Consider the following 12,311-nt stretch of genomic DNA (forward strand, 5'->3'; position numbering starts at 1 on the left):
AGTCGCTAATAGAACTACTAATAGAACTACTAATAGAACTACTAATAGAAGTACTAATTTGCCTACTAACAGAACTACTAATAGAACTACTAATATAACTACTAATAGGCCTACTAATAGAACTATTAATAGAACTACTAATAGGCCTACTAATAGAACTACTAATAGGCCTACTAATAGAACTACTAATATAACTACTAATAGGCCTACTAATAGAACTATTAATAGAACTACTAATAGGCCTACTAATAGAACTACTAATAGGCCTACTAATAGAACTACTAATATAACTACTAATAGGCCTACTAATAGAACTACTAATAGAAGTACTAATAAAAGTACTAATAGGCCTACTAATAGGCCTACTAATAGAACTACTAACATGACTACTAATAGAAGTACTAATAGAACTACTAATAGGCCTACTAATAGGCCTACTAATAGAACTACTAACAGAACTACTAATAGGCCTACTAATATGCCTACTAATAGAACTACTAACAGAACTACTAACAGAACTACTAATAGGCCTACTAATAGAACTACTAATAGAACTACTAACAGAACTGCTAATAGGCCTACTAATAGAAGTACTAATAGAACTACTAATAGAACTACGCCTGCTCTGAAAAAAATGGTGTAGCCTACAAACAAATGCACATCAAGTGACATTTTTAAAGTAGAAAGACTTCTTGTAAAACTTACTTCTATAACTTATAAAAAAACATTTTTTACAGTGTAGCCTGTGTGAAATTAAGGAGAACTGAAAACGTCCCTACATCAAACAAAAATAATAAAGAAAAGTAGTAGTTGTTTCTGATAATTACATGAGGCTTTAATCGCAGAAAACAAGAAAATATCCCTGCTTCCTATTTTTCCGGCTGTCTAATTTCACTGTACATCTGTTAGTCCATATCAGACTGTTCATGAAGACTGTGCTTTCCTCAGCAGAAAATTAAGACGACAAATTAGAAGACTAAATTACCTCGGGCGCCTGTGCTGTTAACCGCTAACCCCTGGTGTATTTAGTAGCTCATTCCACTATTATGTGGCCGCATATATTCTGGTACGTGTGTGTTATGAGGGAAAAATCATTGTGACGTCCTAACTTCAGTCATGGTTCTAAACACGTTGGTTTTGGTCTGGTTTTCCCCGGATGTGGAGGTGACAAGAGCTGAGAAAGGAAAAGTTATAGTAGTTAAAAAGAGGCTCACATTAACTAGCGATGACAGCTCCTGTTACTATTAACAAAGTGACAGCGTGATTGTGGGATATTAAGTTTTTATACAATAAACATTAAGTTAATATGGAGTAGCCTAACTTACATTTTAGACACAATATTGCCAGTTGCTTTGACTGTTTTTGCTCCGCCAACGAAAAAATATTCAAATAAAGCCAAAGCAAAATGTTTCTTCCTTAATCAAACATATTGCTGTTGGTTGAACGAATTGGTTTAGCGAATGATTCAATGACTCACTCAATTGTTTCGCTGCTGCATGAAACCGTGTTGTTGATTGAACCGATTCTGTAAATGATTCAGTGACTCGCTCACTTGTTTTGTTCATGAACGTTTTTAAGGGTCCCATATTGTCAAAACTGAAATCCCCAGGCTTTTTTCATGATAACTGAGGACTAGGTGCTATGTAACTACCATATAATTTTCAAAACAGTCAGTCCACAGTAAAATGCACACAGCCTGCATAAAGTAGACAACATATCTCTAGGTAATTCTGATTTAAATATAACTTACATGAAAATATAGTAATTAAATTTTAGTGGCATTTTTTCACTATTTGAATGCACATTTACTCATTAAAACTAGTAAATTACTATTACAAACTTTGATGTTGGCTTGAGGAAACCTGGCCTGAAAATCCTGAAATTTGGTGATGGATGGATGGATGAATGGATGGATAGATAGATAGATAGATAGATAGATAGATAGATAGATAGATCTAAACTTCAAATAAACTGAAGTATTCTCATTATAAACGTGTTCATTGAAGTTTGTTCAGAAAGACTGATTTTAGAGGGATTGCGCGTTCATTAAACCTCTCGTCGTGTTGTGTGTGGTATAGTCTAGTATAGTTCTTTATTAGGTACGTTTATTATACAGTATAATGATCGTCTGTGCTTAGTATCGTAGTATGTGTAGTATAGTAGCCTACCGTGAGTACGGATATTTCTCTCGTGCGTCCGCGCTTTTACAGTGTTTACGGGAAAGGAAAGTTTCAGGAAGTAGAGAAACTCAAAGCTCTTCTGCTTTCAAAACGCAATCATAAAACATTTACTGAAGAAATCCGCGTGTGTGTGTAAAGCTCGCAGGAATAATCCGTTCTAAGACGAAGAAAAGTGTTTTGGAGCTTGTGTTTTCGTGTAGATCAGATCAGATCTGACAGGTAAAGTCACTTCACATTAATGACGGTACAATGTGTCAGATTCTGCACGAGCTGCTTTTGCGCGGATATACAATATACTCCGAATAAACAGCTTTCAATACCTGAACTTTAGTTAGTTTTCTTATATAATATAGCAGATTTCTGAAAGATTGTTGAACTGATCTGATCTTGTGTACAAAGATACGCCGATTATAAACAACAAAACAGTGTTTCATAAAGTCACAATATATTCAACCCCGTTTAAAAACAGAAAGTAGTTCACTTTCTTGTTTTGAAGTCTCACACATAGAACATATAGACCTAGTGTGTTTATATATGTGTGTGTGTAGAACATATAGACCTAGTGTGTTTATATATGTGTGTGTGTGTGTGTGTGTGTGTAGAACATATAGACCTAGTGTGTTTATATATGTGTGTGTGTTCTGCATTCTACTGTAAGGACGTAAATGTACTTTCCCTTCAGCCTGAGGCTTATTCATTTCACTTTTGGTGTGAAAAGGCTTTTATATTTGCCAAAAATATAACTTTTTTATTTTAATAACAAACAAGCAAGCCCTGTCCAGATTTAAAAAGTAACGCAAAAGTAACGTAACGCATTACTTTCCATAAAAAAGTAACTAAGTAACGTAATTACTTACTTTTTATGGAGTAACGCAATATTGTAATGCATTACTTTTAAAAGTAACTTTCCCCAACACTGTTAGTTATACAGACAGTCATCGTTCTGATATTGTTCTCCTCTGCAGGGTTTGTATGTGAGTGATTGCAAGGACTCGTTATGAGCCGTCCACCCTCAATGCAGCCGCAGATGTGCGGCCCCTGGGAACTGAAGGAGCGACTGGGAACCGGAGGCTTCGGGAATGTCACTCTCTGGCAAAATAAGGTACAACACGGTTCCTTTTTTCATTAAAACAAAGATATACAGACAAGCATTTCACATTCATAAATCCTCTGCAGTGAATGGGTGCCGTCAGAATGAGAGCCCAAACAGCTGATAAAAACATCCACAAGTAATCCACAGCACTCCAGTCCATCAGTTAACGTCTGGAGAAGACAAAAGCTGCGTGTTTGTGAGAAACAAATGCATCGAGACATTTTTAACTTCAAGCCTTTGCTTCCAACTAAAATATGAATCCGCTAAGCATAATAACGCTTCCTCCAGTGAAAACGTCTGGTCTGAATCAGGAGAGAAATCTGCACAGATCAAGCACCGTTTACAAGCCAAAACAGTCCAGAATAGCTTAAAACAAATATGTGGGTGGAATTTGATGTGAGAGACAAGAGGAGATGGACTTTTTCACTGGAAGAAAAAGAGTGATATTTTAGAAAGAAGTAAAGGTTTGAAGTTAAAAACGTCTTAATGATGGATTTGTCTCAGCGTTTGTCTTCTCCAGATGTTAACTGGTGGACTGGAGTGCTGTGGATTATTGTGATGTTTTTATCAGCTGTTTGGACTCTCATTCTGACGGCACCCATTCACTGCAGAGCATCCACTGCTGAGCAAATGACTACGTTTACATGGACATCAGTAATCTAATTATTTACCTTATTTTGAATAAGGCAATATTATGATTAAGGTGTTTACATGAGTTTCTTTTGTCATGTTCCCGTTTTACATGTTATAGTACATAGATCGATTAATGGCACACGTCAGTCCTCATGTGACGCCATCCGACGTCCGCTCCAGAATTTCACGTATAAACATATAGTTCATCTTCGTTATGTTTTGGGTGTTTCATTTTTAATTTACTGAAAGCTTCAAGTGCAATTAATTATTTGTCATGCTGTCGCTGCGTGCAAACAGACGACGGCATTGTTGAAGCCATGCTCTTTTGTTTGCCGTCAAACTGTTGAGCACTGCCGTGTGTGTGTCCTGTCGCAAAATGCGGAGAAAAGTCCTACACGACGATAATAGTGTGATTCAGGTGAGTACATGTCTATACTGCACTCAGGGGAAGTCATGGCCTAATGGTTAGAGAGTCGGACTCATAACCAAAAAGGTTGTGGGTTCGAGTCTCGTACCGGTAGGAATTGTAGGTGGGGGGAGTGAATGTACAGCGCTCTCTCCACCTTCAATACCACGACTGAGGTGCCCTTGAGCAAGGCACCGAACCCCCAACTGCTCCCCGGGCGCCGCAGCATAAATGGCTGCCCACTGCTCCGGGTGTGTGTTCACGGTTTGTGTGTGTTCACTGCTGTGTGTGTGCACTTTGGATGGGTAAATGCAGAGCACTAATTCCGAGTATGGGTCACCATACTTGGCCACATGTCACGTCACTTCACTTCAATAATGCAACTAAAATAGGAATACTCCACGTCTTAATTCGATTAGTGTTTACTTCGAGTATGACTTTAGCCGGATTAAGGTAATCAGAAATCTCTGTTTACATGGTAGATTCTTAATCAGAGTATTGTCTTAATCGTGTTAAAATCAGAATATTGTTGTCCATGTAAACATACTCAGTGATGCAATGCTACATTTCTCCAAATCTGATGAAGAAACAAACTCATCTGCGTCTTGGATGGCCTGAGGGTGAGGACATTTTCAGCAAATTTGTTATTTTTGGGTGAACTATCTCTTTACCATGATTTACACTAGAACATTTTCCTGGATCAACATCCGTGCGGGTGCTGGAATAATATTCATATCAGGCAGGCAGATTAGTTTTAGGGTTTTAACAACATTCTTATCAACTTTTCATGTTACGCTTATTTGAGGACTGAATTATGGCATGATGAAGTTGGGAATGTTGTGAAAACAGAACTAAAGTGTTGAGTTATAAGTGAATCAGGCTGACTGGACAAACAGAAGTAGATGACTGTAAAGCCGTTCTCGTGACATTCAGCGTGCGTCAGTGTGCGTTTACTGTCCGCTGTGCAGCTGGTGCATTAAACTGATTTATTGATTCCTGTTCAAATACATTGTGAAACCCGTATTTTTATAGTATATATGTGGCTTCAGATGCTCAGTTTTAGTGTGGAGATATGCACACTATTATATTAATTTGTGATAAATGTTTCATGCTTCAGGAGGATATTGGAAATCTGTTACTTGAAATCTAATTTAAACCTGAAAATAAACACATTTTTAGGATCTTCAAAAGTATAAAACATTTTATGAAAATTGCTTCAGAAATATTTAACATTCTGCTCTATTTCTATGTAAGTGTGCGATTTATCATGTTATGCATGGATAACATAAACAATCATGTTCAGGTTTCAACTGAAATGTGTTAATTGTTCAGTTAAACTTTTATAAATGATTATTATAAAATGTATTTATGCATGCGTTTATGCAATTATACATGTATGCATATATAAAAATTCAAGGTTGTAGTCAGGGTTATTATTAACATAAAAACCATAAAAATGTGATTAATGAAATAAAATAAAAACTTAAACAAAAATAGCTGAAATAAAAAGAGTTTAATGTTAATAATGTTGAAGTACTAAATAACTAACACGATACAAACTAAAATGTAATAAAAAACAACAAAAACATAACAAATCTATAGTAAAACATTAAAATTAAAACAGAAAATATAAAACGAAATCTAATTCAAAATATGAACAAAAACTCTAATACTATATCAATGAGGTTGTAGTATGGCACAGTGTTTAACTAGGAAAATTAAAAATGGCATTTCATGAAAAAACAGGTTATCGAATCCTGGTTTAGGACAATGATATTTCAATATGAATGCTATTCCAGGATCAAGAAAGGATGTTGATCATGTACCATGTAACTAAGTCACATATCATGTTCATTTGTTCCTCAAATTGGGTTCACAGTTCTTTTTTTGGTGGTCTGCCGGTAAACGGCCCACCCCATCCTGGATAAAGGTGTGAGAAAGTCTTAAAATAAAGGCACTTCAGATTCCCATTCTTTAATTTTTACAGCACTGGGATTGTAACAATGAAAAGTTCTCATGAAAGAGGAAATGCATCTACCTGCTGTGTCCCACTTCCTGTACCGGGTGACCTCATGATCACTCACTGCCTGAAACTGGCATATATTCACACACACACACACTTAAAGAGGTTTACTGAGCATGACGGTCGGTCGTGTCGTCTTTAAGGAATGCTCAAGTACATTAAACATTAACAGTTTTAATTAGTTGCAGTTTGTTTGCTAGGTAAATCATCACTGGTATAGAGAGATGTGCTGGTACTTTACTAAATGAACACATGCACCATCTTCACCTGCTGGACCATAAAACAGGTGAAAAAAACCCAAGGATGGGTCAGATCCGAATCTACAGATCAGAAGACTAGGTTTTATTGTCTGTGCATCCTGTCCAGCACAGGTTGAGTTCAGACTCACACCCTTTTATGGTCAGTAGTATGTCATCATGCCATGTTACTAATAATCAGGGTGTTGGTGAAGCGGATGTTGGTGACCACTCACTGATACCAGTGTGGAAACACTTTGGTTTGGTGCAAACCAGACCAAAAAAGACCAGCTTGAATAATGAAGTAATCATAATAAATGAATAGCAGAAGCATTTTCACTAGTGTTTTCAGATGTTTGGAGCTGTCATTGCAGTTAAAGACTCTTGACGCGATGTCATTGAGTTTATTCAATGCAGTGCATCATGTTCGCTTACTCACCTGATTGCATTGGTTTCTCTCTTTCTCCCGTTTCCGCATGATGTCAGCGGTCGTCATAATTCCTGTCACGAGAAGTCAAGTGAACTAAAGGAAGCGAAATAGGAAATGGGCAAGATAGAATTCAAGTGCCGCCTTTTTGATTTCCTCTCTGAATTTCACGATTGTACGACGTAATTCTTTATTTGTCACAGAGACACTCATGCATTTATCATCTGTCATTTATCATTCATTTATTACTATATGCTTGTAAACTCACATTAGGCTCCAAGGGTCACAGGGTGTCCAAGAGTTTAGCTAAATGTTGTTATGCTGTTTTGTTCATGTGCTTCTCTCATTTGCTCTTTTTACATCGACTATCACTCTAGACTAATACAATCAGATACAATAATAATTTTTCAAATATTTATTACAGTATACACTGATAATTACATTCACTTTAATGCTTTCAACTGATTTCCTATTGAACTGTGACCAACTGAACTGCAGTGCTCAAACTATTTCAAATATAGTGAATTAAGCTACAAACTCGATTATAATGCAGTGTGTTTTCATCTAACATTTACTTTGAGGTGCAGCTCGTCATATTAATAATGTTTTCTCAAGTTAGCAGTAAACCAGTTACCTCACCTGAAAATGTTTGTATAGATTTGTGTTGGATGTTATCTTTGCAATGGAAATATGGGTATTTTATTTATAAACATCATACTTTTTTTTGCTTATTTCCGTTAATATCATAAAACTAGCGAGCTAAGCCAGTAGTAGTACAGACAGTGTCGTGTAAACATGGCTGAAGACGCCAAAAGCAGAGGAACAGACAAACTGATTCAATTGAGTGAGTCATTTACGCTGGAACCGCTCTGATTGATTCAAACTCGTGACTTCGATCATTCAGTTCAAGCGAATTACTAGCCAAAACCAGATCCATCTATTTTTGAATTTAGACATCACTTGTAAAGATTTTAAAGGAGTCCTATTATGCTTTTTCACTTTTTTAATTTTAGTCAGTGTGTAGTGTGTATGTTTGGGCATAAAAAAGATCTAGAAAGTTACAAATCTCAAAGTCCACTCCAAAGGGAGATATTTAGTTTGTAAAAAAAATCCCTTTTCAAGAACTACAACGAACGGCTTGTTTGGACTACAGCGTTTGTTTTCCGGGCTTTGTGATGTCACAAAGCGGCTCATTAGAATATCATTACAAATAATTCCTGCCTACGGAAATTGGAATGGTTGGGGGTTGGGGAGGGGCAAGGTTGTGGTTAGAACGCTTGGTTGAGTGAGCGCATCAGACGAGACGACGAAGAAGAAGTGCTGCTGCAGAGCTAGTGCATCAGAGAAAACCAAGAAGAAGAGCTGCTGTGCTGTAGCATCAAATTGTCGGCAAGTCTAGAACAATTCTTACAAGTACAACACGACGTAGCTGGGTGCCGCGGACAGATGCTGAACGGCCCCGCCGGTGTGCCTACACTCATAGAAAATAATATATTTGAATTTTAAAGACGTGGCGCAACGGTGCGCTTCTCGTCCGGTGCGCGACCACCTGAAACGTCTTTGTTTGGGCTTCCAAAAGCGGATGATGTCAGGAAACAGGGGTTGCAATTTATTTTTTAACTCTGTTCCTGAGCATTATAAACCCAATTTGCTATTGTGTGCTGCGCATTTTACTGAGGACAGCTTCCACAACATGAGGGAGTACAGTGCCGGATTCGCCAAAAGCTTTTGTTGAAAGACATGGGGCGTGGCAGTACTGAAACACCGTCTAAGCTGTTCGTCAATCACAACGCACTGGGACAGCTAACCAATCACAACACATTTTGTTTTTCGGAACGCGGACCTTCATCAAAGCTGGAACTAATCGAGCCGTTTGTGCCAGGATGGCGAGAAAGGTATTTTAATAATGTAAATTATGTGAAAAATAATGCTTTTTTCGAATCACCAAGCATGAGAGCGTGTTCTAGTACACCCCCAAAACAAAATCAAGACTTTGTAAAAGAGCATAATAGGACCCCTTTAAAAAGCAGATATAGTGATTTGAAAAACCGAATCATTTAAACGATTGCGTCGCAAAATGGTTCACTGTTTTGAATTGCTTCAAACGGAACGCATTTCGCGAATCATTTGATTCAGATTGGGACTTCGGAGCAGGTTCGCGAATCGTTTTATTTACATCGGAACTTCCCATGTCGCAAATCATTTGATTCAGATCGCGACTTTGGAGTGGGTTTAGAGCGATCCTCGCTCGGAAGTCCCGATCTGAAATGATAGTTCGCGAATCATTATTCAGATCGGAACTACGGAGCGCAAATCTTTTGATTCAGATCAGAAATTCAGAGCGGGACTTCGGTGCGGGTTCGTGAATCATTTGATTCAGATCGGAATGCGTGTATCGTGATTCTTTTTTTTCAGATTTTTTTTTATTAAACAGTACAAATGATCAAACCATTAAGGCAGTAAAGTTATAAAAACAGAACAGAAAAAAGAAAGAAACAACGAACACACAAATAGAAATCCCTTAAGAAAATTAGCCGTGGTTTTACCACAAATAACATGGTTAAACTATGGTTAGTGTAGAAAAACCATGGTTAATTTGTATAGTTTAACAAGTACTTGTCTAGATCAAGTTTGAATAAGGAAAAGAGAGATTTAGAGCCGGTAAATTTTTGTTTGTGAAATTTAGCTAGCAGGAAACACAAATTACATTATTTAATGACCATTTAAAAAAAATCAGAGAAAATTTCAGCGCGCGTATACATTGCCAAACAAGTGAATGAATCTTTCTCAAAAGAGTGACATAAACAGCAACTCACATTAATGACTGACTTGTATTAAAATTATGTCTATAATGCAGCACAGATGGGAGCCATAATATGCTGGTGTAATCCATTTTACGAGGCTCAATGGAAAAACATGGAGCAGAAAATATCCTTGATCCCTCTACAGGCAATCCTGGCCGATAGCAATTTACAAAAACACATTAAATCTATTGATAACCCATGGGTAAATTGCACTCTTACGGTATGGAAATCTATTATTACAGAATATAAACTAAAAGAAGAAATTGTGCCTCTTAAATGGTGTGCATATGATTCTGAATTTACACCAAACAGATCAGATACTCGATTTAAGGACTGGATAGATAAGGGGATAACAGTTTTGTGTAATTTAATAGAAGATAATATACTAGCCAGCTTTGAAGTACTTAAAGAGAAACATACATTAGAAACACAAGACTTTTATAGATACTTACAAATGCGAAACTTTGTTAAGATAAAAATGAAGGATGTGACTGAGACGAAGACAGGCTTAATAGAATTATTTAGAAAAGCATATAAATCAGATTTTCATGGGAGAATTGTCTCATGCATATACAAATGTTTATTAAACCTTAAAGCACACTCAACCTCTTATATAAAAACAAAATGGGAAAAGGAAGGAGGGATAGTTATAACAGAAGAGGAATGGACAATAATATGGAAGTATCAATGGAAATGTTCTAAGGCACAGAAATGGAGGGAGTTTGGCTGGAAAAGTTTGATAAAATATTTTATTATGCCTTCTCAGAAATCACATTGATGGAAGTGTAAGTTTGTTTGAAAAAAAGTAAATAAAAAATAAAAAATAAAAAAAATAAAATTATGTCTATAAGGCTGTTTGTGAAATTTGGTAACTCATTAAAGGGTTAGTTCACCCAAAAATGAAAATTAGGCTGTGTTTTACTTACCCTCGAGGGATCCTAGGTGTATATGACTTTCTTCTTTCAGACGAATCATATCGGGGTTATATTAAAAATTGTCTGTATATATGGGCACATTTAGATATGTACGTGTGAGTGTAGACACAGGTGTGCTTATGTATGAGTGTATTCATAGGTATAATGTGTAATGTGCATTTGATGGAAGTGTAAGTTTGTTTGAAAAAAAGTAAATGAAAAAAAATAAATAAAATTATGTCTATAAGGCTGTTTGTGAAATTTGGTAACTCATTAAAGGGTTAGTTCACCCAAAAATGAAAATTAGGCTGTGTTTTACTTACCCTCGAGGGATCCTAGGTGTATATGACTTTCTTCTTTCAGACGAATCATATCGGGGGTATATTAAAAATTGTCCTGGCTATTCCAAGCTCTATCTTTGCAGTCAGCGGGTGTTTACAAATAAAGCGCGCGCATTCATAATAAAACGTGCCTCACACGGCTCCGGGGGGTGAATAAAGGCCTCCTTTTTCATAAGAAAAATAACCATGTGACAGATAAAAGAAGTAAGAGAAAAGTGTTTATTACGTTTGAAATATTGATATTTTTCTAATGATAGAGCTTGGAATAGCCAGGACAGTTTTGAATATAACCCCGATATGATTCATTTGAAAGAAGAAAGGCATATACACCTACGATGCCCCGAGGGTGAGTAAATCACATGCTAATTTTCATGTTTGGGTGAACTAACCCTTTAATCTGTTTTTGACCTCTTCATGTTTAAGGAGAGAACTATAGTTTCCAAAGGCGGACATCGCTTGTTACGATTTTCAAGAATGTAGAATGCTATGCATGTCCCTACCAATATCCAGCGACTACTAAACTGTCCCTAGCAATAATTTTGATCAAACAGTTAAATGCCTGTTTTCTGCCATTATGTCCCCACCAATGCCAAAATCAAACCTACGGCCTTGGATAATTTCCACTTTACCATTTTTTGTGGCCGCATCAGAATACCATGGAATTACTATCATGGTACTGTTATTTTTAACTATGAATTAGCTTTTTGTCTGTCATGTTTTACTAACATGTGTTGGTATGTCTTTGTGTGTGTGTGTGTGTGTGTGTGTGTGTGTGTGAGCAGGAAAGTGCCAATCAGATCGCTATCAAACAGTGCCGGCAGGAGCTCAGCCCCAAGAATAAGGGCAGATGGAGTTTAGAGATTCAGATCATGAAGAGGTGAGTATATCCTGTCCAGAATCAATTTCCTGTTTTCTGCCACCTGTAGGTCACTACAGTTCTCACACACACACACACACACACACACACACACACACACGTGTCTGGTCAGCTATCCTTGTGGGGACTCTCCATAGGCTTAATGGTTTTTATACTGTACAAACTGTATTTTCTATTGCCCTACACCAACCCTACACCTAAACCTACCCCTCACAGGAAACTTTCTGCATTTTTACTTTCTCAAAAAAAAATAATTCTGTAAGATTTATAAGCTTTTGTACCCATGGGGACCTCAATTTAGGTCCCCACCGTGACACGAGTCCCCATGACTCTGTGTGTATTCAGGTTTAAGTCCCCACCAGGATATATAAACCTGT

General features: G+C 37.0%; 1 protein-coding gene across 1 annotated transcript in view; it reads left to right on the plus strand.

Annotated features, from left to right (window-relative positions):
- Window positions 1-2,233: 2,233 nt before the first annotated feature.
- Window positions 2,234-12,311, plus strand: part of LOC107559596 (inhibitor of nuclear factor kappa B kinase subunit beta) — a 29,276-nt gene continuing 19,198 nt past the window's right edge. The window contains exons 1-3 of the mRNA XM_016243483.1: window positions 2,234-2,399; window positions 3,146-3,282; window positions 11,840-11,934. Of these exons, the coding sequence (XP_016098969.1) occupies window positions 3,178-3,282; window positions 11,840-11,934 (200 nt within the window). The 5' untranslated portion in view covers window positions 2,234-2,399; window positions 3,146-3,177. The remainder of the gene's footprint in view (window positions 2,400-3,145; window positions 3,283-11,839; window positions 11,935-12,311) is intronic.

Source organism: Sinocyclocheilus grahami, unplaced genomic scaffold (assembly GCF_001515645.1).
Source record: "Sinocyclocheilus grahami isolate Dianchi unplaced genomic scaffold, SAMN03320097.WGS_v1.1 scaffold692.1, whole genome shotgun sequence".
NCBI lineage: Eukaryota > Metazoa > Chordata > Actinopteri > Cypriniformes > Cyprinidae > Sinocyclocheilus > Sinocyclocheilus grahami.